The 27,991-nt window shown below is 36.9% G+C and overlaps 1 protein-coding gene across 3 annotated transcripts in view; it reads left to right on the top strand.

Annotated features, from left to right (window-relative positions):
* ARHGAP10 (Rho GTPase activating protein 10) overlaps positions 1-27,991 on the top strand; it is a 128,481-nt gene that overhangs the window by 42,251 nt on the left and 58,239 nt on the right. For all 3 annotated transcript variants that reach the window (XM_420436.7, XM_046940592.1, XM_046940593.1), the window contains exons 4-13: positions 5,341-5,412; positions 9,092-9,193; positions 11,830-11,940; positions 13,383-13,487; positions 14,736-14,865; positions 15,313-15,419; positions 16,736-16,830; positions 20,022-20,103; positions 21,218-21,260; positions 22,513-22,578. In XM_420436.7, the coding sequence (XP_420436.1) occupies positions 5,341-5,412; positions 9,092-9,193; positions 11,830-11,940; positions 13,383-13,487; positions 14,736-14,865; positions 15,313-15,419; positions 16,736-16,830; positions 20,022-20,103; positions 21,218-21,260; positions 22,513-22,578 (913 nt within the window). The remainder of the gene's footprint in view (positions 1-5,340; positions 5,413-9,091; positions 9,194-11,829; positions 11,941-13,382; positions 13,488-14,735; positions 14,866-15,312; positions 15,420-16,735; positions 16,831-20,021; positions 20,104-21,217; positions 21,261-22,512; positions 22,579-27,991) is intronic.

Consider the following 27,991-nt stretch of genomic DNA (forward strand, 5'->3'; position numbering starts at 1 on the left):
TTCAAGAGGAGACACAGGAGTCCTGCTGCTGCATCATCTGTAAGCCGAGGCTGCTGCATTTAAGAAAACCAGAAAGTGCTAAGAATAGGAGTCTGCCTGTACCACGGCTTGTGGGGCAGGGCTTAGCATAGGAAATCCTGTGATTTTAGAAGGTCATGGTCTTAAGCCACACAGATAGTTTTCAGTAACTTTGGGGTGTTGGCTGTGTGACTGTCAGTGCTCTGTTTAAATACAAAACTAGTGCTGAACAATGGGTAGAGAGATGTACTGCTATATTAGCAGGGTAGTGGATTTGGCCAATGCAGTTCACTGGGAGCATGCTCTTGTAAGAGAAAATAATATTCCCATGGAGAATGAAAGAGGAGATACTAAACTCTATTGCAAGAAATCAATTGCTAGTAACACCTGAATTCCTTGACAGTGGAATTGTATCTACAAAGTTACATGATACTGACTTTCAAGAACAGATCTTAATGTTCCAGGACATTTCATTACCAAGTTGGGATATGTAGCAGAAGAGTTTTTTGGAGGAAAAGACTTTTTTATTTTTAGTTTTAATTTTCTTCCGTACCCCCCAAATATTGGGGTTATCAGAAAATGACTTTTTGTGTTAGGCTGAATGTTTCTGTTATTTAGGAAAAACATAAAAGAGCTATGTTCTCTGTAAGCAGAATTGAAACTGTAGGTAGTATATGATTTTATTAGAAAGTAAATTTCTTTATTTAGCAGCAGTGTTACTGAATTTGTTATTGAATCACTGTTAGCTACATCATCCTTTCTGCATTCTGTTAAGCTGAGAAGAGCGGTACTTCCTTCCCAGATCTAGTTTCATTGACACCTGCTCAGCTTCATGAGCTCTGCCCTGCTGGCACTTGGCCTCCTCCTTTGCTTTGTCAAGGAGAAAGACAATCCTGCCCCTGTCTACAAATAAATCTTCCCAGTCAGTGCACTGGGAAACTTTAAACCGCCCTGTCTTGCTATTTGGCATATGGTCTGCATTCCACTTCGTATGATGAGGATTTGAAACTCAGCACCCTTGTGTCACTGTGCAATCTGTAGCAAGATATATATATATTCATTTTCAGTAAACCTCTCTTGTATGGGAGGGTGCTTGGATTCAGAATGGGGCAGTCAGTGTATGTATTTCTTACCACTAGAATTTATTGACCAGCAACGTGTAATTGCTGTTCCTGTTCCTCCAGTAAAAACTGGAGTCTAAGGATATTTTTAGGATTAATGCTGGGAGCCCACTGTTTATCTAATTGGTAAACCAAATTTTGATTAACTTTGGTCTACCTTTTGTAGCCACAGAGTCCAGACTGAAGTTCTGGAACAGCTTTTGTGGGTTGATATTCCTTCGCAGCCCACACAGGCCTTCCTGTCCTGCAAGACAGCCTGGTTATGCCTGCAGGAACTGATTGGTCCTGCATTTCATAAACAGAGTGCTCCTGTCTGCTGAAGGAGAACAAGAAAGCATGAGGAGCTTTGAGGGCTGGTGGATGGCACTGTCTGTTGCGTTCCAATGCTTGGGAGGAGGTGTCTGGGGAAGCGGTTTCTCCCTCAACAGCCATTCTCCCACTTCTCCGAAAAGAGAAAAAAATAACAGGCTAAATGGAGTTGTGGACTGGCGCTGACTGGTAGGTTACCTGTTGGATCTTGTTGACTCAACTGACTAATAGGCAAGTTGCTGGAAATGTAAATGTACTTGCTAATGGATTTAATCTTTGCCTTTGTGGTCTCTTTGTAGAAAATGTTAGCTTGGGCCCCTTAATCTGCAGCCTGTAATTTATTACTTCTGAAATAATGAGGAGCTGTGAAAGAATAGTCTCCATTCTGCAAAATGTCTCTGCCTGAGCAGGCGAAGTTTTCTAAGGGCAACTAAAATTAGGAGATATCCAAAGCTTTCTTAAGATACTCTTGAAAATGATGTATACAGTGAACTCCTTAAGTGATATTAGCAGTGATGCTTTGTTGTTGTTTTTTTTTTCCTGCTATTCTGAGGGTTATGTTAAAATTAAGTTAATTCTTTGTCATATCAATAGATGCAGTGAACGTAACAGAAGTGGCACAAGCAGATTCAGACATTCAGACTGATGCATGGGTGCACATGGCGTTAGACTTTTTTTATTTAAAGTATTCCTGGAATACTGATGTTCATAAAACAAGCTAAGATATCGTTGTATAAGACGTGACCTCTTTATATTGATTCTCTTATGGTTTACGCTTACTGTCGTTGGCTTGCTGGATTTTAAAACTGAGAGTGTATAATCCCTTCGAGGTAGGTTTGGATGGCTTAGGGATATAAGGAGAAGAATTTCCCTGTGCCCTTTAAATAGTAGACATTCCTATCATCATACTCTGCTAGGATTAGAGGAGTAGTAGAATGGTTAACTCGAGAGTCAAGGCAGAAGTTGAAAGAGACAGAAATATGTAATTTTGTATTCATGAGTATTTAATTTGAATGCCTGATATATCTTCTTGAAAGTGATGCAATTTGACATTGACTTCTTTAAGGGAGAGTTGCGTAGCAAAGACAAATACAGTCGAGATCCTTAGCTTATATCCTGTGCTGGGAGAAACTATTTACTTTATTTATTTTTCCTCTGATCTGTCAGGCAGTTTTTAAAAAGTAGCATTTATTATTTTTGAACTCCCAAGTAGCAAATACACCAAGTTAATGATCAGTAATAGTAATAGCAATAGCAATAGTAACAGCATAAATAATATCTTTGTTCCACAAGTGAGTACACAATTTTTTGTAGCTTTTTATGAGATAGTACTGGAAAACACTTTGAATTCCTCTTTATTGTAATTATGTGCATATTGTAATTATGAACATTGTTTTCATTTCTGTGAGTCAGAAGAACAGCTCTGTAATTCACCATTAAATTTAGCAGTCATGTCTTGGTTGACAGTTTCTGTACATAAAAACTCTCACACACTTATTTGCAGAAAGGAAGAAGTGTTCCTCCTATATTTTTCTATGAAGGCCTGGTGTGAAGCTCTATGAATGACCAGGGATCCACAAAATCCCACTTCACCAGTACTCAATAGCACTTTTGTTTAATATGTACAAAGAAAACAAAGGGGGTGACCAATGATAAACACCTGTAGGGCAGGCAAAATTGTGCTTCAAAGCCATCTGTTATAAAAGTTTGGTTTTGGTTATGCAAAACGAGAAATGCCTCCTTTGGGAGGAGAGAAGGCTTGTTTTTCTTCAATGAAAGAATTATTGGCATTTTATACCACTGACAACACTGGAATCTTTATTTGTTGGCTGTCTTGGAGGGAACATCCCATTTTGATTTAGTGATTAGTCGTATTTTCTGCTTCAGACAAATTCTGTTAGTATTTCCCATGCTTAATGGTACGCAGCAGTGTAGCAGAGGACTTGATTTGTAGCCAGCCCTTCTGGTGTATAAACCACAGCCTTTTCTGTCTGTGTTGTTGGTTCTGTTTTGTTTTGTTTTGTTTTGTTCTGTTTTGTTTTCCACTGTGTTTTTCTTTGGCTTGGACTTAATGTTAGCATACGTTCATCGCCTGTTGACCTTACATTTCACTTTTTGTTGTGGTAAAGTTCAAAAAGATAAGCAATTTGTAGTTCCGCTCAGTGAGGTGCTCTTACCAGCTGGGCTGTGGTCTCTGCCGGCTGTATCTGTCCTCATCCTCTTGAGCTCTTCTCTGAGGAGGCCTCACAGCTTTCTCCCTCACAATGTCAGTATAGAGGAAACTGGCAAAAACAACACAAACTTCTTACAATTTTCCAAGACAGAAGGATTATTCTGTCATTTCTGTGAGCAGTTCTCCACTCAAATTTGTGTGAATCCTTTTGTCCATTAAAGAGATTTCTCAGTCCTCAGGTACTGCTGCCACGTCCCAGGAAACTGCTGCTTGGGGTTGTTCCAGTTAGAAGTACACACTGCCCTTGCCTTCCAGCCCCATTGAATTTCCAGGAAAGTTCTGGGATATTCTCAACCAAAAACTGCCCTTGGAGACTGCTGGTGACTGCTTGAGTAGTTTGGATATATGTGCACAGAGTGCCAAGTGGGCTAAATAAACCCTTGCACATTTCTCAGCTCCTGTCTGGGACAGTTGATTTCTCTAGCTGTCTTTTGACAGGAGTGGAAGCAGCATGGGGAACAAATGGTTATCCAACTGTCAGAGCATTCAAAGTATCGAGATAAACACTTCAGTAAATGTCTTGGTTGGGCCTGACACATGGCGGGAGTTGCTCTGTGGTCTGTCCCCCTCTGCAACAAGGTTCTGCTATGTCATGGTTACTCCAGTGCCTCTGCACACTTCTGAAATGCAGACTTTCAGAATGTCAGTCCTGCTTTCTTCCTTCCCCCCCTCGAGAGTGTGCTGTAGTGTTTCTGATGAAATTAGGAAGTGAATGTCCAAAGAGTTTGGGTCACAAGATCAAGAGCTCTGGAGTTAGGGAATATCTGTTCTGAGGATGACTGTACCACACTTCGGCCCAGACTTGCCAGATATTTGGTTTCCAGTTAAATATTTAGATTAGAGTACTGTTGAAAAATCAGAGTTGCTGTGGTTACCATGAATTGGCAGGCTGACTTCCACAGTAAATCCCCTGCATGGCCCCAGGGCTGGGTGGGAATAGACAGTGCTATTTAGATTCATGTTGTGCCAGATCTCTAATGTATCCCTCATGCTTTATGATAAGAGCTTTTCGGAAGGCCAGGTTAAGCCTGCAGTGTTTGCTCCTCCTTGACTCTTGGCAGCTCAGCCCTGGCCTGTGATGGCCGCAGTCTTGGAACTGAATTACCCTGTCTCTCTGCCTCAGAACTGAGACCACAAACAACCTGTCTGCTTTCTTAATGCTTTTCTTAATGTAACCAAATGTAAGTATTTGAAAATACATGTTTCAATGCCTAACCACTTTAACTGTGTGTTGAAAGCTTATTATTTACTCCTTAGTTGTCCATTCTATAGCTGTTTACAGTGTTATGCATTGTTGCAGGAATTTGTGTTCTCCCTAATGAAAACTATTACTTATCCTGTGTCACATTTTGGTGTTCAGTTGTTGAAGCTGTTGACCTGATCAAGTAAAGCAGTTGCTGTTTAGCTGTAGCCTCTAAACTTCTAAAGTTTCTGCATTTGTTCATTTACTTTAGATTTACTTTCCTGACACTGTAACTGAAAGAGACAACAAATTCCAAGATCTTGAAACAACTCAGAGATGGTTTTTTTTTTGTTTGTTTTTGAGTTAGAACTTGGTATCCTAGCTTGATTTTTTTTGTTTGTTTATTTGTTTCCTTAAAGGAGCTAAAAGTGACTTGTCTGGCAACAGAAACTTAACCCATGCTCTTTTTTCTTTAGGCACTCAGTGTTACTGAAACTCTGATCAAACCTTTGGAACGATTTAGGAAAGAGCAGCTAGGAGCTGTAAAGGTTTGCCCCTCATTTGCTTTTATGATAAGCTTGTTTAATTTCTTTACTTGGATTGCAGTGCAGTAATGACAAGTATTTGGCAGAGGGAAACTGTTGTTTATATTTCATGTGTTCACACATTTTTCTGCTTTGAGAACTTGCTTCAGAAACAAATGGAAAGTATGCTTCAAGAAGAGAAGAACGTGTCCTTTTGCTTCCTTCTTTCCTCCCCCTACCTTATCTCTTCTGCTTGGAATAGGAGAAATATTGCTAACAGCCTTTTCTCCTTCCTAATGGATAACCCGTTTCTGCTTTATACTTGCAGTTGCACAATCAATGGTTGAAACATATTAACTACCCAAAGTAGCTTATCCATATGCTTTTAATCTTTTTATTCTTTTTCCAGTCTGTAAAGTGAAAATAGGTTTTGTTTTACTTAGTTTTTTAGTTTTAAATAAATCACTAATTGCTCAATATGAGTGGGGAAAAGGTTAAAGACAAGATCTCATTCAAAGAAATTTGGTTTTGTTGGAAATATCAGTAATTTCTTTTTTTCTTAAGGCTGTCACTACATTGTGTTTATAAAACAAAAAGTAAACTTAATATGTTAAATACAGACTAGATTTTGATAATAAATATTTACCCGACTGTGCCTGTGGGAAGAGATTTAAATGGTTATTTGAGAGAGGGGCTGGGGGGAGGAAGTACAGCTATTTAACATTGTTTTCTGCTTTGAAAGTCAATTCATACATTTTTTGAACTACCACTCTGCAGATGTTTTATTTTATAATTTAATGACATCAACAGCAGTGATATCTAAGAGCTAAAATGATCTTTTAGTTACAGGAGAGCTATACTTTATGTTAGCAGGAATGATTAATATATTCTGAACTCGAGTTCAGTGTTTATGCATGGAAAATGCTCTCCCTAAGTCATTGCATTTAATAGTGCAATGGCTTGTATAATTTTGTGGTTGTTTGAGAAGTTTATCAGAGGTCTGGACCAACAACCAACATACAAAAACCCTTGGTTTTTAATATAGAGAGTCACCAAAGGAGGATTATTTTTTTTCTGAATGTAACCTATTTTCATAGAAACAGTTGTATTAGTGGTTTGTTTCAACTGAGTTTTTTTGGTGTTAGAGGACATTGCCATTTATCTCATGTTCTTCTCTCATTTCCTAGTCAGAATTCTGTCCCTGATGTTTTTAGCATGAGATGCTACATACTCACACCCTACATTACACATTTTGTTTGGATGCACGACTCTTCCCATAACTTCCTGCATTACTGTTGCTGTGAAGTTGAAGCTCTTAATTGTGATTTAGACGTTTTCTATAAAGAACTCTCAGTTACTTTAAGTAGAACAGTCTTGTTCTTATAGAACACATAAAGAAAAATTCTATAAAAATATTTAACTAATATTTATTCCAGATTTCTCATATGCTATCACCTGATGTCTAACCCCATTAATCCCATATTGTATTGTTCCTCAATTGGTAATGAGTACCGTGGCTGCTTCTTTAAAGAAAGATCTTAAAAACATGGTGGAGGAAAATGTCACATTTCTGCTAAAATTTCTTGCTGAGAAGCAGTCTTAAGCAGCTTAGATCCTCTTTGTTGGAATACCATCTTCAGAATTCAGTTCTCCAGAGAACAAAAACATATATGATGTATTAAAAATGCCTGTCCAATTGGGAAGAATATAGGAATGCTGTCAGGGCCTGTAGGGATGCAATAAAGAAGGCTAAGGCCCACTTGGAATTTAATCTGGCAAAGGAGATAAAGAATAATAATGAAGGAATACTAGGGAAACTGAGGGTTCCCTAGGTAACAGAGGACGCCGAGAAGGTGAAGATACTGGACACTTTCTTTGCTTCTGTCATTACTACGAAAGTTGCCCCATGGGAATCCCGGATCTGAAGATAAGAGAGAGAGTCTAGGCAATGGAAGGCTTCCCTTTCATCGATCAGGATTTGATCAGAGCCCATCTAGCCAAAATCAGTGAGCAAAAATCCATGAGCCCATATGGGATGCACCCATGTGTGCTGAGAGAGCTAGCAGAGGTGATTGCTGAACTGCTCTCTGTCATCTTTGAAAGGTTTTGGTGAATGGAAGAGATGCCTGAGTACTGGAAGATAGCCAATGTCACTCCAGTCTTCAAAAAGGGCAAGAAGGATGGTTCAGGAAAGCAACTAGTCAGCCTCACCCCTGTCCCTGGAAAGGTGATGGAACAACTTGTTCTGGATGCCAAGAAATTAGAAGAGAAGAAGGTTATCAGGAGTAGTCAACATGGATTCATCAAGGGAAAATCATGCTTGACCAACATGGTGGCCTTCTATGTTGTGTAGATGCAGGGAGAGCAGTGAATGTTGTGTACCTTGACTTCAGCAAGGCATTTAACACAGTCTCCCATAGCATACTTGCCATGAAGCTTAGAAAGTATAGGATAGATGAGTGGAAGGTGAGGTAGGTTGAGAACTGGCTGACTGGAAGAGCTCAGAGAGTTGTAATTGGTGGCATGGTGTCTAGCTGGAGACCTGTAACTAGCAGTGTTGTCCAGAGATGGTAACTAGGTCCAATCATGTTCAGCATTCTTGTTAATGACCTGGATGATGGGATGGAGTCCACCCTCAGAAAGTTTGCTCATGATACAATGCTGGGAGGAGTGGCTGACATACCAGCAGGCTGTGCTGCTATTCAGTAGGACCTGTACAGACTGGAGAGTTGGATGGGGAAGAACCTGATTCTATTCAACAAAAGCAGGTTGTAGAGTCCTGTACCTGAAGAGAGAGAACTACATGCACGAGTACAGGTTAGGAGATGACCTGCTGCAGAGGAGTTCTGCAGTGAAGGACCTAGGGGTCCTGCTGGTGGATGACAGCTTGGCTGTGAGCCAAGCAGTGTGCCCTTGTGGCCAAGAAAGACAATGGTATCCTGGGATGCATTAAAAAGAGCGTGGCCAGCAGGTCAAGGGAGGTGATCCTGCTCCTCTACTCTGCCACGGTGTGGCCACATTTAGAATACTGTGCCTAGTTCTGGGCTCTCCGGTTCAAAAAATACAAGGAACACCTAGAAAGAGTGACAGCTTCTCTTTTGCTAGCATGATTTTATCTTTCTTGGAGATTTTTGTTTATTTTTAAAAGTTTGTTTTTTTCATGGGTGCAGCAACAGTCTGGTAGAAGCTGGAATTCAGCACAGAGTTCTTAGAATGTTTTTAAAATCAAGACATCTTGATGAGTATGGAGCTGAAATCACTTTGGTTTTGGGACTGCAAACCTACTGGAACTTACACAAATTATCTTTTTACTCTTTACTCCTATCAATTATAGAAAGTTAATTTTTTTTAGTGGAACTGATGTTTGTTTAAGTGCTCTATTCAAAACCAGGAAGATGTAGATAAATTACTGCATTTTTCCTGATTTTCAGGGATCAGTACATAGGATTTTATTTTTTTAATTAAACATATATATAAGTATTCATTTGCTTGATAAACTTCACCATGATGAAGTAACGGGATTTTATTTCAAGTTAACCTTCAATTCTTTAAAGAATGAGTTAGAAATACCTTTCCTTGTTTAAGGGAACTGTGATAGATTATTGTTCTTTGTTTCTGATGAAGTACAATTTTAAAAGATAAGGAAGGAGGGTTTGCTTAAGTTTTTATCTGTGAATGAATGTTACTTTGTTCCTTTGTCTAGGAGGAAAAGAAGAAGTTTGATAAAGAGACGGAGAAGAACTACAGTTTGCTAGAAAAACATTTAAATTTATCAGCTAAGAAGAAGGAGGTACAATTACAAGAGGTATTGTTGCTGCTCTTCTTCCTTCAATTTACTGTCTTTTGAATAGGTAGATGTATTTTATACAAATGCAAAAGCAGCATTCATAGAGATAAAATAAAAAATTCGGTCAAACTGAAAGGTTGCTGAGAAAATAAATTGGTATTTGCTCAACTTGATGGTGTAGCCCTACAGCTTTCCGATTGTTTTCTGTTTCAACTGTTTCACCTGAAACGTATATGAAACACAGAGTTATGAGAATAGCAAGAATATTATGAAAAACTGCATGGTTCTTTGATGACTTTACCATATATGTAATTTCCATGACATTGTCTGTATTGAAGAAGCATTCTTTGTTAATACCTAATGCTAAGTGCAGCAAGGCTTATGATCCTGGAAGTGGTGGCTTTGTTTTTTCTTCTTTTTTTTTTCTTCTTTTTTTTCTCTTTTTTCTACTTTTTTTCTTCTCATGCTTGGCAGAACCATTTTTTTTTTCCCCAAGTAATGCTGCAGTGTAATATTACAGGTAATTTTTAACTGAAAAATAAATCTCTTTTCCCTGGTGTTTCTTCTGTCCCTGTGGGTTCATTATCATAATCATCTCTATTTGTAATAGCTTTTATTTTCTTTCTGGAGGAACAGCAAATAATATGTGAGAAAAGAGCTGAGAGATCTTGCATAGACTTGCTGTAGGCAGAATGATTTTATTTCAGAGAAGTGCAGTTATGCCAGAATTGTATGCTTAAACACTTAAGTATTTTCCTCAAAGATACCGCTTCTTCTTGACTCCCCACCTCATTTTATATATATATATAAAATATACACACATACACAGTCTTTCACAAAAAAAAGAAGTTGATGTAACTGATAAATTACCTATGAACATGAAAGCTCAGATTTCATTTCATTTCCAAACTGCTTAAGTTTCATTATGTCTCCATAATGTACTTGCAGCATCAGCCCTCGTATTGATAAACAAGTTTCTGTTGTGGAGTTGAGTACTCTCACTGAAGTTCACAGGCATTACTTGTGTGTGTGCGCCTGTAGTTTTGCATATAAATTTTCCAAACATTTGATGGAATTAGTATCATAGTGGAGTGTGTCTTTGACTCTGTTAGAAGAGGAATATTCTTGAAATTTCACTGAAGCAGTGAAGTCTTTGTGATAGTTCTGTGTTTCTTTGGCAGTGTAATAATTAATGAAATGGCTGTATTCAGTATTATGTTCTTGGGAAACTGGGAGGGGGCAGACACCCAAAATCATAATAAAAACAACAGAAGAAATGGGGAAAAAGACAACAAACAGGCTTTGTAGTGGCTTTGGTGTATTTAGAGCCTTCTTACCACTGATTAGTCATGTCCTAGTGGACCAGCTGTGTCGTCTTTTTCTGTCTATACTTCAGTATGTGTGCGTATCACTGTAAGCTTTGCAGGCAACTCACATAACTCAAGCAATTCCTATGTTGCATTATTTACAGGATTCATCAAGATAGTTTTGCTTTTTGAAACAGTTTTACTTAATGATGTGCGGATAATTGCTTTCTTTCTTTAATGGCGTTTGCTGTTATACCTCTTTAGCCACTGACAGATTTCTAGCACAGACGAGTAAAGCACATCTTAAGGCAAAACTGTCTCAGCTTATTTGACTTATCCTCTTAAAGAATAGTAGTCAGTGCTTGAGGGATATAGCCTTAGTATTTAAGACAAAGTGTATGATGATAAATGTGACCCTTTCATCTACACTTTTCCCTATTTCCTTCTGTAGTTCAGTGCAGAAGCTTTAATGGACCTTACAACAGCGTTTGCTATTGTCACGTATGCAAAGACTAAGTGTTAATCACTCAAAGTATCCCTCTATCCTTTATTTAATGTATTTTAATGAAGATACCCATTAGTCAGTTCTTGAAGTTTCATAGCTGAATGAAGATACATATAGCGTAAATACTAACTTAAAGAAATAATTTGTATATCCTGTACAGTTAAATGTTTATGTAGGAATGAATTGCAGTTGAAAAGCAACTGATCAATATGATGTTGGCATTTTACCAAGGCGGAGAGAAAAATCAGCTGCCATGAATAAGAACGCATTTTTGAATATTTAATCATCTAAAGAAAGTTGTGATATGTGTGCCAATAAATGTTATTTTTTTCTTATTTTACTGTCAATCAGAGTGAGCATGGGCGTGAGACGGATCTAATAGCATTCTGGGTGTGGACAGCAGTTCTTTGCAGTACTAGCAATGTATTTTCAGCAATTTTTTTTAACTTATTCTGGCTAGAGATGATCTCCCCTGTTTCTGATAGGACACACTGTTAGCCCTCTTTCTCTGTTCAGGCATGCACCTTTTCAGCATTAGTACATCAGTGCTCAAGTACCTGCTCTGATTTATTTGGCTAGGTTCCATCAAAAAGAAGCTGGAAGAAGTGTTATCAGAACGTTCCTAAAAATGTAGCTTCATGAATCAAAGCATGATACGTTATCTAATAAAAGGGAATAGCTGCTTCCCTTTGAAAGTAAATGAATGAGCTCTGTTGTAAATGATTGAGTCCTGGTCTGGAACAAATTATCTTATTGCTTGCAACTTGTATGCTATACATGTGTCAGTTAGAAGCTGTCTGGAAAATGTCTTTGAAACTTCATAAGCTATATTTCGTGTTTAGGCGGACAACCAAGTGGAACAGAATAGAAAACACTTCTATGAGCTCTCCCTCGAATATGTGTGCAAGTTGCAAGAGATTCAGGAGCGGAAGAAATTTGAATGTGTGGAACCTGTAAGTACCCGTGAATTAATGCACTCTACCCCATCACTCATTAAGGACTGAGAAAGAATACAATTGGAAAAAAGCCATGGAGCTCTGTTTTTTGAGAAGATGCATGTTATTGTGTGACTTAACAGAATGTAAAGCAGTCTTTCTACACCTGTGCAGTCTTTCTACATCAGACACTCTTTGCCAAGCAGCTCAAAGCTTATTTTAATAATTAGAATTAGATCTGCTGATGCTGATTTTCAGAAAATATGTGAAATTTTTTGCTGTACAGGAAAAACAAAAACAAAAACAAAAAACAACCTTGATCTGTGGTGTGAGTTAGAATAGGGGATTCAAAAGAGTGATGATAGGGTCAGCCTTTTTTACCTTCTGAAAAAAAATTTTTTAACCACTGAATTGTTATCCTTGATTAATGTAGGGAATCATTTTTCAGTTTGAAGGTGGCACTTAGAAGTCTGTTAGTTAACTTACATCTGCATTTGTATGCTAAAAGCATGCTTTTGGCTAAATTCTCAGTATCAGGTAGTTTGAAATGTTTCAGTACCTGACCAGTGCCTGACTACCCTTTCATTTGAAGTGGAATTGAATCTGTTTAAATCATATTTTCAAAACGTGTCCCTTTCTCTTTTTCTGAAGAAGCTAACCATTTTTGCTTGATTTGTATTTGGAATTTTCAGTAGTAAACTGAGAATATTTAGTACCAGATTCTTATCACTGTTTTCTCCATTTAATGCTTAAAAATACACACAACACAATTGCATTTTTGAAAATGGTTTATTTGTATGCAACTTAAGACTTCATTAAATACACTCCTCGATTTGTTCTCTTTAATAAAGATAGTTGTTCTTTCCTGTGTCACCTATTTCTTTCCAACTATCTGAGCTAAACAGGAGAGGTAGGCACTACTGCACCCTCACCCAGCTTGCAAATAATCTAAGTCATTCTTTTTTTGAATCTAAACACTGAAGTATCAAACTGCAATACAGATAATGTTATAGTTCTGAGAGAGTGTCAGATCCACATTCAAAAGGCAGTAATAATTAAAGCTGTTAGAGGGAGAGCATCTGCTTCCAACCAAACCATTTAACTCTATGATGAAACATTGTCATTAGAAGGCAGGGAAATGACTAGGGAAATTGTGACTAAGAAAGTTTGTTATATCCTTGTGCCCACATTTATTCCAAACGTCACTGTAATCAAAGCAGGTGATGGAAAACATCATACAGGGAAGTTTGGAAGATAAGCATTATACATTGTTTATCGTCAAATTTAAAATAGAGCTCAGACATGAAATGTAGGTACTCAGAAATGGTCGGCATTACTAGAAGTTTGTTTAAAAATAATCACTTTGTCATCTTTGATCTATATGGAAAAGATTACATGCAGCAATCATATTTGGATAAATTAAGTTTCACATTCTGACAAATGTCTTGTTTGTATTTCAGGTGCTATCATTTTTTCAGGGTTTGTTCACTTTCTATCACCAGGGATATGAACTCGCTAAAGACTTCAGTCATTACAAAATGGCCCTGCAGATAAATATACAAAATGTAAGTTGTGATGGATATTTATGCCTCTTAAAATTTGTGTCAAAAAATTTTGTACTGACAAGGCTTTCCTCACGGTTAGTGCTTTGCTTCTGAACTCTGGAGTTGTATTGCCATCTTCTGGCTAACCAAGCACATTGCTCAACAAATCATTGCTGACTCCAGTGGATTCTTATTATCCTCTTAAAACAACAACAACAAACAAAAAAACAATCCTAAGGTCCAACTCATCCCTGCTGATTTGCAACCTGGGGCTGCCACTAGTTACTGTACCCTCACACCAGACTGTCCAGTATGATCAGCTTGGGTTTGAGAATGCAGCAAGCAAGAAACACAGGTTGAGGCATTGTGATTCGCAGAGCTACCAGTGATGTGATCTGTTCTCCTTCTTGAAGTTTATTAAAAGATAAAACTGATTCAAAATTAACTTAGATGTGCCTCAGGATTTTGTTAGCAAACAGACCATTTACCCTTCTGCAAACAATGCATCATAGTGCATCTGTTTTGTTAATCTCTAAGGGCACCTGGAATTAACACACAGAAAATACTTCCAGGAGGTTGCAGTTTATTTTTAGAAATGACTTAATGAGCAGGTAGTAATAGGGAGACAATAAAGCAGAAGAGAAGATTAGGGTTATTATAATACACAGTGACGTGATTTCATGTCTCAGGATACCTTTCTTTTAACTCTATTTCCATATGTCTAAGCCTGAGTTTTATTCTCTAGAGGTGTTTTTTTTTTTTGTTTTTGCTTTTTTAGTTGAGTAGGGACACTCAATACTAGTACTATCATAAGCAGAAGTCACCTGCATTTTTATGAATAAATAGAACTGAATTTCAAATTGCTTTCATGTAACCAAAACATTTGGCATGTGAATGGTTTGTCCGTGTTTAATTATTGGTGGCCTTCCCATCATCTTTTTTTCAATAACCACAGAGAATCCTTTCCTTCCTGATAAATAGTAAGGATCTCACGTGTTAAGCCAACACTGTAGTGGTACTTTTCTTAGGAAACTTAAATTTTCAAATCAAAGGTCATTTTAAAACTTAGTATTATAATCCTCTCTGAACAAATCAGCATATTATTTTGGAGAATGCTTTATTTCTGAATGCCAGAAAACTTGCACTGACAATACTAAAATGGTCTTTAATTGTCCTCACATTTTATAAATAATTGTTTTAGTAACTGCCAGGAAGAGTAAGTCTTTCTTCCACTCCCTTTACTGATGTGTTTTAGCTATCTTGTTTTAGACACGAAATCGTTTTGAAGGAACAAGGTCAGAGGTAGAGGAACTCATGAACAAGATCAGAAGAAATCCTCAGGAACATAAAAGAGCAAATCATAACACAATGGAAGGTTATCTCTATGTACAGGAAAAAAGTAAGATATATTTTTGTATTCCTATAATGCCCATAATAGGCAGGTAGTCAAAGCTTATTTATACAAGCAGCATGAAGACAGTAAGAATTTACAGCTTACTAAACAGTCATCCGAATAAATGTTCAGTCAAATTTTCAAGGGATGGATATGTATTTTATAGGGGAAAAAGTGGTTTTGTCTGTAGCAGTGAGATAAATATTTATTAATAATTCTTTCAACTTGTCAGTGAGCATGAAATGAATCATGTATCTTTTTTTTTTTTTTTTTTTTTTTTTTTTAGAATAACAAGCTTGTTTAGCATTTCTTTGACTTTGCAAAATTTTTTTTTTTTTTTAACTGCATTCTTAGGAATCAGTTAGGACTTCCAGGTGTCACTTTGGAAAGCAGTAGAAGGAAGCACACAAGTTTGAAACAACACAAACTAGTTAATGCTTCCATTTTATGTAGGGCCTGCTCCATTTGGTTCCAGTTGGGTGAAACACTATTGCACATATAGGAAAGAGACAAAGAAGTTCACCATGATTCCATTTGAACACAGATCAGGAGGGAAAGCTGTAAGTATATTCTTGTATTTTACTCTCATTTGTACCCTCTATGAAGATGCAAGGTTGTGTCAGATAAGATGTGTGAAGTCTTTTTTCTCTCCACCTCTCTGCCCTTTTGTTTTCTTTCTTCATGCAATTCAGTCTGCCATTTAAGGACATTAACCTAAGGTAACTGAATGAATTAATAAATCTGCAGACTTTTCAGTTGCTTGTTTTTAGGAGTCCAGAGAAGAAGAGACAGTAACTGTGCACTGTTGTGCCATTTAGATAGAATCTGGTTTATCCATGAGGTATGTGACGTGTTGAAGTATAAGTTGGGAAACTGTGATAGTTTAAAAAATTTCTTTCTTATGCACTCCAGTCAGATTTTTTTTCATAGATGTAAGTTCTAAAAGAGGAACTGGAAAAGAGGATATCAGTATGTATACAAATTGTACCAACAACTGAATGTAATTTCAGATGTTTTTGATGGAATCTGCAGTACTCAAGACTCTGTTGATCTTTGAATCACTTTTATTCCCATTGAAATACTTGGGAGTTGAAGGCACTCAGCACCTTCAGAGATGAAACATTAACTGAAAGTATGAAAAGCATTCTCTTGCAAGGAAAAAAGATATCCAAAGATGGAAAATAACACTCAAGTCAATCTTCCTGTAAATGCAGCACCCTGCTCTGTCTTCAAATGTGGTTAGAAATCACACTGTTGGAATTTTTTCTGAGAATTACGTCCCATTTGTGGAAGATGACTCTCGAAATTAGAGGGCTGTGTATATTTACAAATATGTTGAACTGAGGATAGTATTTCAAAAGTTACTGAAGTTTGGCTTCTTTAATCATTTAAATACTTTTGTGATGTTTTTCCTACTGATTTGTTCTAACTGCAATAAGCCATTTTAGTTAATAAAGTATATGTGTAAGTATTTGGCATTCTAAAATATTTATGAAGCCAGTTTTGCTCCATTAAAAGATCACTTCTCTTGAAACCCTCAGTGAAATTTTTCTTTCATAAACCGGCCTCTGGAGATGTTGAATAAGACAAAAATAATTGAAATGTACAATTAATTCTGATTAAAACTGTTACAAGTCATGTGGCATTCACAGATAAATTTGTGTATTTCTTAATTCTTAAGGGTAAAACGTGATGTAGTGTTTGTTGGTCTTGAAGAAAGGACTGTCTCTGTAAGACAGATTCCAGAGAGTAAAGAAAGGTTTGTTTAAGTTAGTTAACATTCGCCTTTAATATGGAGATTGCTGTGTCTGGCATAAAATAGAGGAATTAAGCTTTAAATTTCCGGGTCAAGCCTATAAAAACTCTCTTTTCACAGGGTGATGGGGAACTCTTCATCCTTACATATTGCACCAAAAGAAATGTAGATACTATCGACAGGCGATTCTGTTTTGACTTAGAATCTTCAGACAGGTAAGCTTACAAAATACTAGAAAGGACTGTTTCTAACCAATACTAAATATTGCTGCAGTATTACTGTTCTCCTTTTCTTTCAGTGCTCATTCAAGCTGCCAATGGAAATAGTCATTGGAGCAGTCTGCAAGCACTGTCGTAGTTTACTGTATTTTTCCTCAGTTTTTTGTAGCAGAACTGCTGAAGATCTAAATTGAAATGTAGACATTGTCTGAGGTATCACATAAAAGTGCAGATGAAAATAAGGCAACTTTATCAATTGCTGTTATTGTGGGTAAAGTATTGTGGTTTAAATAAACGTACGTATAGCTATCATGAAAAAATTGGATAATTCATACAATCATGGCCATTTTGTATCACAAGCCTGCTTTCCAAAAACATCATGTTGCTATCGGATTATGCTGGATTTTCAGACTGGAAATAATATAATTTGCAATTTTTCTGGCTCACCTCTTCCCTCCTCTTGCTGGTGGGATGTGACAAGTGTAATACAATAATGTTATACATTTTGAACATTGTTGCTGCTGCCTTTTCAAGATGCTACCATTCTACTGCTTTATTTCAAAAAAGAATTGCTTATTTATATATTTTGCTTAGAGGATCCTCAAATATAATGAATACTGCTTTTTGTCACCATTTTCGTCTTCCTTTGTTTATGAAGATGAGAGAATCCAACCTTATAGGGTATTGCAGTTAAATAAGACTGTGGTAATGCAATATTCTTCTGGTGCATTAAATGCTGAGTAGAAGTTCATGAAATCTTACTGGGTTTTCTCGTTCACTCCTTTTGAGCTCATTCCTTCTACCAATTAGTTGTGTTCTGTTGTATGGTGTAATGGGTCCTAAGGTTCGGCAGCTTTCCTTTCCCCATCAGAATGAGAACTCTGCTCACTTTAAATGTGGTGGTGTTAATGTTGCTTGCCTCCTTTATCCTATGGTTGCTGATATTCTCTAAATATGTCTGTGGTAAGGGTCATAGGCACTTGTATTGTCCTGGGTCAGATGCTGTGCTGAGCTGATGTGGCCAGTCAGTCAAGCCTGCCCCAGGCACGCTTGTTCCTCTAGCAAGCACTGACAGGGTAAAGGAATGCAAACCTACCACTATATCTGAAAACAGCTCTTGTGGCAGATACTATTTACAGCACAGGTGGCTTTTCTTCTAAGTCTACAGCAGGGGTCTGAACTTGCATTTTTGATTTGATAGAGATGTGGTATAACTGTTATAACACTGCCCTGATGATGGGAATTACAGTAAACATTCAAGCTCTTCAAAGCAGCTCTTCTCAGATCAGAAAATTGATCAGTATGAAAAGCAGATTCCCAACTGAAAAAGTACCATGAGAAATGTCAGTTGATCCCCCTCAGTGTGTCTCAAGTCCTGTTATCTGAAGTTAAACAGAAATGGATGGGTAGCAGTGTTTGCTTGATCCTGCAGAGCTAATTCTTATTCTCATAAAAGTGGGAAAAATACAATCTGTCTTTCTGTCTAGGTATAATAGACACAACTGGTCCACTGTGACCTTGATATCACACATTTTTCTTTTAATAATATGTGTGTGTAGTACTGAGATGTTCCCATGGAGATTAGTTCCATGCTGCAGGCCATTAACTCATTTCCTTTGGTATCAGTTCAGGACACACTTAACTTGTCCAAGTTATAAAATAATGAACAGACTGGTGGCTGGCCATGGGATGTTCTTTATTCCTGTGCTTTGGAAGGAGGAAACACCAGAGAATTTTAGGAAGGACTTTTCTGTAGCAGATGTTCAGCCTTGTAAGTGACCTGAGTACAGTTTGTTTGAATCTGCTGGCTGAATGTTTACAGATTTTTCCTTCTAAAAGAAAGCCAAAGTTATTTTTTTTTCCTCTAAATAAGCAGATGTAGAAAACTTTATATCTTATAAAAGAGACAACAGGTGTAGGAAAAAGCTTTTCTAGGGACACAGATCAAAATACTAATAAAGGAAAAGAAAGAGAGAAGGATTGTCTCTTTCAAATTTAGTTTGATTGTCTAATAAATAATCTGGTCAGCGTACACTGATTTTAACTATTGCCTCAAGGTGAAAAAGTTTGATAGCTTAACAGTTAAATTTTTATTGAAAAGTTTACCTTGCACAAATGTAACTTTGACGTAATTATGATTATTATTTTTTTTCAAGGTAAAGTCAAAATAGAAATGTCTCTGGGTATACAAGTCTTAAGTGTGCAAACTGTTCCAGTTTGGAAGTAAAAGTAGAATTTGTGCTCATTTTATCAAGGTTACAGTTTTTAGAAAACATTTTCCCCTGCAGCCATTTTACTACTTGAAAATAGATTAAATGTGAAAAACAGAGAGAAAACTGAGAGAATGCTATTATTTATTTATTTATTTCTGTCTGTCTGTCTGTCTGTAGTGAGATTTACATATTTGCCAAAAATAGTGAGGGGTTGAATTTTTTTTTTTTTAATTGGCAGAAAAAATATTTATCCAAACAACAAAGTATTGTGCTTTGAATTCTCCTTATTTTGTGTGCTATGCTGAACTACACAATTACTCTTTTTTTTTTCCTATTATATGAATACATGGATTTATGTTAATTTCTGATCAGCAAGGCCTTTGTTCCGTGGTTGTTCATCTTTGCTTGTTAGGAATGTTATTAATAGTGGAGTTCTGTGATATGTGGCTCTGGGCAGCCTGTTCTAGTGATTGGCGACCCTGCACATAGTAGAGGGGTTGAAACTTGATGATCATTATGGTCCTTTTCAACCCAGGCCGTTCTATGATTCTATGATTAATACTTGATTATTTTTATAAAATACCTATGAGATAACTATGATCATTTATGTCACTGCTTTAAGGTTGATTCTATTACTTTTTTTTTCCTGTGTAATAGCACACTAACACAAGACCAAGTATGTTTAGAATTCAGAAGGCTCGGTAACTCTCAGTGAGAGTTGCAATCACTATGATATCAACAATTGATTGTTCTAAATAAATAGGTTGGAGATTACATACGCTTTCCTTTTTCCATTCCATCTTCTCTGTTTCCTACTATGTACATAATTTCTATTCCCTTTGTTTCAAAGAGAAGCAGTGTTCAGTAATTAAGCAAAACCCCTTTAAGACAATGGGCTTGACTGTACTTGGAAGTAGAGTTTGACAAGACCATATTTTAGTTGCTGATGAATTCAGTTACTCTGTGTGGTTGCAGGCCTGGAGTCCCTGTGACCATGCAAGCCTTTTCTGAGGAGGACAGGAAGCTGTGGATGGAAGCCTTGGATGGAAAAGAAGCTGTAAGTGGCATTTTTTTAAGTTCACTTGTACTATAATGGAGAAATCTCTCCTCACCTTCTGACCACATTTGTACTTCAATAAACTGGATTTATGTAGTTTACAAAATGATAAATTCAGCAAAGAAAGAATAAAAGTGAAATAAAAGGAGAGATGAGTTAGTTGCTAAAGCTCATTGCAAAGTACATTAATGCTGATATGAAGTGTATTTTTCTTTATAACAATGTTTATTATTACGAGTGATTTCACATCACAGTGGCGATACTGGTATAGTAGAAAACATCTAATATAAGCATGTTCATTGACGTACCGTAATCCAGTGGCAAGACTTGCACTAGTTAGTTGTGGTATTATTTTAAAAAAAAAGTAGATGAAAAAAAGAAAATCTGCATCCTTGAGAATTAGATGGCTAAAGTTTGCTTAATATCTTGTTCACACCAAGAAATGGGTGTGAGGAGCAGAACTGAAACACAGCAACAGATTGTTCTTACAGTTGTAAATGTTACATTGGTCTTGAAGGGCCAAAAATAATGAGGCTTTCCAGTCAGTGACACAGATGTATGTCTGTCGCATTAGTTGGCTACTGGGGATTTTAACAGTACATTTTATTGATGTTGTTTCAGAGATGTTTTTTAATCCACAGAGGTATCTCTTGCCATCACATATTGTCTGTAAGCTGTCCAGTAAACTTAGAACTTCTGGAAATGCTGAAGTGGGACATAACTCCCAGGAATCAGCAAGGGATTTCATTGAACTGTGAGAAATTAATCTGCAGAGAAACATAGGAGTCTGGAGCATTCAAATCACATTTTACTAACTACAACTAGACTTGAATTGCTAAGGAATTGTGGTCCTTTTCAACCCAGACCATTCGATTCTATGTGTGATTCTATATGTGATTCTATGAATCACATATACTGAGAATTTTTGAAAAACTTAGTTCCTTAAAAACTCTGGGTCTCTCATTTCTGAGGTGATATGGGGCTTTTGTTCTACAGTTTGGTGATATTAGCTCTAAACAGCTACGTCTGTGCCTACTGGGTACTAAGATAGGGAGTGTTTTGTTTCTGGTTTCATAGAATTCTCTGACTTGTCTTTCTACTCTTTCTTTGTTAGCTGTTCATCAATTTGAATAAAGCAAATGCAAAACAAGAGGGAAGTAAGTATCGGAATTAGTACTTAGTAATTTTTGTTGTCAACTTATTACTGAGAAGTATGTGCAAAGACAAAATTCATCTGTTGTTCTAACTTAATTAAATATTGTATTTTTAATCTCAAGTTCTGAATATTCTTTTTAGATTTTGTAGTTAATGAGTTTTCACAGTAACACAGTTTAGTACATATGTAGGAATTGGAGGATTGGACATAAGCTAGACAGTCTGTGCCAATTTAAGTTAACAGTCTGAGTGACTCAAAAATGGGTTAATTTGTGAGTGTATCACATTTTCTTTGTCCGGATTGTGTATACACATCTGGTTGAATACATAAATATGACTTTAAAAGCAACTGGAACTGAAAATAAAGGTTAGCTTAAAAAGTACTGAATGCATGTATTTCAAATGTAAACTATGTAATGTGGAAGTAGAAGAGTTAGTTTTCTTTAAATAATGTTAGCTTTCTTCAGTTAACAAAGTATATAAGTGAAAGCAACTATCCTTCTTGCATTATCAGAGTATTTATGCTTTTGTTTAATTCTTATTGTTGGATAAAGCTGGATCCTGGTGTTTATTAATAGAAGTTTTTCCACTGATTTTTATTATACTAGTGCAAGACCAGGTCTCCAGAAGCAAGAAGGCCAGATGTTTGCAGGAAGGCCTGTTTTGCAATATAACCTTTTAAATGAAGTTTTTATGTGAACAAGAAGAGTAAGATAGAAACAACAAAGTAATGCTGGATCTCAGCTGTTCTGTTAATGCAGCTGCTTTTATGTAGTCAAATCCAGAACTGCTGTAAAATGATATACATGTGTCTTGTATCTTTAGTGTGGGAATTCCTTGGGCTTTGGATAGGCCTCAGTAAAAAACGTGCTGTTGATTATGTTTTTTCATCGTAAGTGCTTCCTTGTCCCAGTTGGTTAACTCTCTCAGATGTTGTCAGTGTTGCAGTAAGTATTGTTAAATTCCATTTTTGCATCTGCCAACAGATGTACCTGATTAGAGATCTTTCTTCAAAGGCTGCTGTTTTGTATAGATTCAGTGTAGCCACTACCACCAGGACATGCTTTTACTTGGGCTAGCTGGGAGTGTGAGGGAGAAAAGGGGTATTTGTCTAGAAAAAGAAATGAAGTATTTCTGTTTGAGAATATTTACAGTTTTGCCTGAGAAATACTAGTCATTAAGTTCTGTCTTATTTTTCAGAGAAAGACATATTTTAATGGCATTTTAAAACTTTTCAAACTCTTTTTCTTGTAGGTGCGCAATTGGATAAGATAGGGTTCACAGTCATCAAAAAGTGCATCAGTGCTGTTGAAACACGAGGTAATGATAAACTCAACCAAATGTTTCTGTTTATGGAAGGAGTGGAACCGTTGGTCTGGTTTTAGACCGTGTGATGTAGTTTCCTTGCAAATTTCTGTGAAAGACTACATGGTAGAGATTACACTGACCAGTGCAGGAAATCTCTTCCGTGCAGTTCTAGCCTTTTCAGTATGGTTCTCCTCCAACAGATGTGCTTACAATAAGTGGTCCGAAGGGATAATATCACTTCCGTTAACAATGGAGGCCAATACTGATGTACAACAACTAAGAAAATATTCTAAATCTTGAAGGGAATCTGCGTATCTTTTCTTTGTTGTTGGAATAGACAAATTAATTTTAGTATTCTGTTCGTTGACTTTGAATGAAGCTTATCTATCCAAACACTGAAGAAAGAAGGATAAAAGCTAAGGAGACAAGTAAAGAACGAAAGTATTAAAGTACTTTTCCTGGAGTTAGAATCTTACACCAGAGGCAAGGATGCCATTAGGCTTACTGTTATGTACACTTCAAAATTGGAGACAAAGGAAAAAGATCTATGTGCAGACAGTATTCAAGAAGTATTGTTTGTACTGTGGAGAATATTTAAGGAAAAGGAAATCAGTATTCAGTAAGTATTTCAGTTCCCAAGGTTCCAAGAATGGATTTAGGTGAGCTAGTGCTATCTTTCAAGGATTCAGCAGTCCACATATCTTTGAATGAGGTTGATTCATCCATAGAATTTCAAGGACTATCAAAGATTTTCAGTTTATAGATTCTAAATATAACATCAACTACATTTAAAAGCAAACAACACAAAGCTCAGCAAGCAAAATACTGACTTCGTATGTAGATTGCTCTGAAAGTAATGCTTCCTATTTATTTCCATGGAAAGTACAACAAATGCAGAAGCACAGTAACACTAGTTGATAGAGCAAACTCTCAGATACAAAACACTATTTCTCACATAGTCACCGCCAGTAGCTATGCATTTTTGCCATTGACAGGAGCCTGCATGCCATACTTGTAAAAATCTGCACCAGTGGAGGTGAACCACTATCTCTGTTGCCACTGCTGTACCACACACCACCTCACTGTGCTCACATCTGCTGTTTGGTCCCCATGAATATTCAGCAAGTGTCAATGAATGTCAGTGGGTGCCATTTATTTCCTCATAGAGGAATTTAGTTCCACACCTTTGTTTCGTACACCCTTCCATGTCAGATGTCATTCTGTCAGACTGCCCTACTGCTGCCATCTGTCGCATGGCAGCAAAATGTAACAGTATTGGTGGGAAGGTTCAACCTCTATTGCCATGCCACCAACATCTGCCTCTGATGTTGTGGGCCAACATAATAAAATAGGAGGTATTACTTTCAGAGCAGCCCTTGCACGTGAGACCGACTGAAGCATTCCCAGAGGATCAGTTTATGTTTTCTGCAGGACCTTCTCTGGATATCTACTGAGCTAAACACAAAGAGGGTCAGGAGAACACTCAGTTGTTTACCTCCAGAAAATTCAACTGAAGAGTGGTACAGTGGTAAAGAAAAACTGTCTTTCAGATCTGCAGATTTTGTACCTCTGTTTGCTTTTAAAATAATTTTTACTTGACTATTTTACTTTAATGATAGCATATCAAAGGCAAGTTATGTTCGACAGAAGAAAGCAGGACAGATGCCTTTTCAGAGATTGTGCTTGTGTGCCATGTTTTTATCTCTTTTAATCATAATGGGTGTGAGGTTGGTGTGGGTGGAAAGAGAGGACAGTCTTGTGTGGGAGGAAACTGAGAATAGTCTTGTCATGTCATAGCAGAAAGTCTGGTATTCAGAGAGAGAAGAGCATAACAGTGATATTGAACATAAACTTGTCAATGGCTGGTTAATTTTGCTCAGTTACATTCACTTTTATAAAGCCAAGAACAAAATGATTTCCTTTGAATGAAGAGAAAAATCAAAGATAGCGTCTTGATTAAAATATATATTTGCTTTTGATTGAGAGTTCTTTTGCATCACTGGATAATAACAGTGGCTGTGCTTTACCTAATAGAAGATGCTGAGCTATCAAGGCAATGTTACGCTGAGCTTGTCTGCCACATATGGAGCACAGTTCTGGATGGATGTGAATGCATGTTTTGCGTTTGATCTTGGGATTCTGTTTTGATTATTCCATTTTGTTTATAATTCTGAAATTAGAATAATGGAACAGCATAAAATTCTGAAGAAGCACAGAAGAGCTATTTGCTCCAGTATTAAAGACTCTGTGCATGTTTTTGTGCACAAGTAGTTGTGCATTTTGTGAGCATGTGGTAGGTAAGTGTGAGAGTGGTACCATTTCCCTTGATTTTAGCCCTATGGGAGCTGCCAATCTGAACAGTGGAGACAGATGGCAGCATTGAGCTATCTTTCTTTTCTCTTCATGAGAAAGAAAGAAGATGGTGAAGAGGAAGTACTTTTACAGGTAAATAGAGAAATCAAATATTACCTTGAGTTGAGAGTGTCTCTTGTATGACTGTTCCTGCACTGTGGAATCTGGTAATAAACAGTTAAATCTGCACCTCTGTTAATAGCCTGTGTCAGGGACACGTAAGAATGGCAGCCATCCAGTAAACTTGCCTGCAGACATGTTTTTCTTAGAATAGTGTAAATACTTTTTTACTTAAAATACCTTAATTCTCTAAGCTTGTTTCACAAATCATGCACCTATACTGAATTCTGGTATCAGAGAGCCAAGCATCTTTAGACTGTGTAAATATGAGGAAAACTGCACTGCAGGGCTTTACTGATCAGAGCTGCTAATAGTGACAAGTTGAGCCAGCGGATAGAGAACCAGCATTTTAGTCAGTGGTAAGCTGTTCCTTGAAATGAGTCACCTTGTCAATTGCGTTCTGTAAATGCCAAGCATTATCAGTCTTTGGTATGCTGAAAACCTGAAGCGTACAGATTAAATTAGAAATAGTACTGTTTCGATAGTACTTTTTTTGTAAGTATTTTAAATAAAACATCATTTAATGGTATGTTTAAAGGTATCATTTAAGAGTGTGTTGAAATATTAATTTATCTTTGCACTTCTTGGTGTCAGTTAGCAATTAGCTGTGCTTTTTCAGGTTGTTGAATTTGAAACGGATCAGTTATCTGATAATCACTATCACAGATTCATGCTTTTTGCTGGAGAAATGTCTAAGTTTCAATGTGCCATAATTTCAGAGACTTATGCATATCACGTCTGTTTTAATATTGAGCAGTAGTTTCTGTGGTTTGATCTTAATTATTTTTAAGCCATTAAATGTATGTTGTGGGTGTTTGGGGTCAGCACAGTTTGGTTCTTGCGATTTTTAGTGTTAGTAACACAGGAAATGGTGAAACAACTTCTGAAATAAGTTAAAGTAGAGGTGTGTTTGACTAGGACAACATCTCCAGCTTTTTAATTTCTTGCATATGATGCAGAAGGCTTATTTCATGGAAAGTAGTGGTGGGCATCATATTAAAAAAAGTTGTGATACATTTTTTCAAATAATTAAAATGTTTACTATTACTTTTGTACCAGAACGTTCCTGGACTTACTTGCTGCTCTCAGAACAGGTACCTAGTGCATCCTTGTTTGAAATGGACCAAAGTCTGTGTTTATTTTCCCTTAGTGTTAGCAGTCTGCAAGACTTGTATAGCGTGCCATCGCAGAGGTCATCTGGAGATCGCTGGAAAACTTACTTGTCTGAATTGATAACTTCGTATTCTGAGAAGGGTAGTATTATGGCCACAACTATTTTTTGTGGTTCTTTCTTCGCACACAGTTAAACTATAAGCATACTCTAGTGCTGTGGTTTTGATGACCACAGATGAAATGCTGAAGATCTGACTTACTGTGTTAATTTGAACCATCTCGGAGGTCTAGCTGAAGGCTCAGCATTATTACAGCAGTGCTGGCATCCTGGAGAAATTAAAAGGCTGATTTGCCCAGGCAGAACAACTGAGAGAAGTAGCAGCTACTGCCATAGCACATCAGGTTCCTTTTGTCATCGGGAACAGAGATTTGTGCAGTACTAACGGTGAGGAGTCCATCAAGATTTCAGAGATCTTGAAGGCTGTGTGAGGAAGAGGAGGGAGAGGGAGAAGAGGGAAAAAATGTAGCAGGACTAGGCAGGAGGAGGATGTAGAAAACGTGAATTTCTCGACACCATACTTTTGCTTTGTGTTATGATCGTGTCTGACAATAGTTTATTAAAGAGCTAGTGATCTTTACTTACTTCATCTAATACTTACTCAAGAAGCATTTTTTTCCTCATATGACTGGTTTTAATTTTCCTCCTCTGGGCTGAAGCAGTTTGGTTTTTAAAATGGGAATTCTCTGCACATCTTCCTTTGTTGAAATATATTTTGAATAAGAACGGATTGTAATCTGTTATTTGAAAAGATTTCCTTGCAGTAGAAGTAGAGGTATTTTGTGGCATTTCTACTCTTCTAGGCCAATCTGAATATAGAAGTACAGTATGGTACTAATTGTAGGTTGCTGCTTGTTATGTGGCCTCATAAACATCTTGTCAGCTTCAGGGCTGTTATGTTTTACCTTCCAGTATACAGACTCTGAAAATATACAACAGATAGGAAGACGTGGTATTGTGCCATTTTCATTCTCTTCCTCTTCTAACCCTCTCGTGTGTCTTTAATTTATATTAAAATTTTTATTTCCCTGGGATAAAACCAAGCATGATGAAGAAAAGGAAAAGTAGGTGAAGAAATATGATAGACAAGTGAATGTATATGAGAGGAAAGAAAGAAATGAAAGGGAGGCAATCCACTGTTTACATGCAATGATAGCAAGAGGCTGAAAACAGTGCTGTTTATGGCTACTGTATTCATCCCCAGCAAAACCAGAGGTACTCATCTCAGTAACCTGAGGTGGTGCTTCTGAACTTGACTCATATTTGAACCCCAATTGGTTGGAATGAGACCTCAAATCTTAAATGAAAAGCTTTTACAAACTTGAGAAGCCTTGGTTTTGGGGATTGGTAATAGGCTCAAGTTTATTTTATCCCAACTTTTTGTCATGCACGTGTTTTGGGAAAAAAACACAATTATCCTTATTAAAGAAATCTTAATTTATCATTTGTTGGGCTGGTTCTTGCATTATTAGAATATGGACATCGATGCATCAGAAATGTCATTTATAAATCTGAAAACAGCCATTGATTTTTCAAGGAAAGATTAGCTCTTGTTTGCTTCTATTCCTGGTATCTGAAGTAGAATCTTTTCCAAAAAATAATGTGAGTGTACCTCAAAAACACAGAAGAGTGAAAGGATTCTTGCAATGCTTTATTTATAAAGTTGTTCTCATGACTGCATTAATAGTACGTAGTCTTTCTTACTTTTTAGGATAATTTGTTGCCTGGGAAAAAAATTTAATGCTAAATTTGAATGTTACTGCTGTGTTTGATCTTCTGCTG

This window comes from Gallus gallus, chromosome 4 (genome assembly GCF_016699485.2).
Source record: "Gallus gallus isolate bGalGal1 chromosome 4, bGalGal1.mat.broiler.GRCg7b, whole genome shotgun sequence".
Lineage (NCBI taxonomy): Eukaryota > Metazoa > Chordata > Aves > Galliformes > Phasianidae > Gallus > Gallus gallus.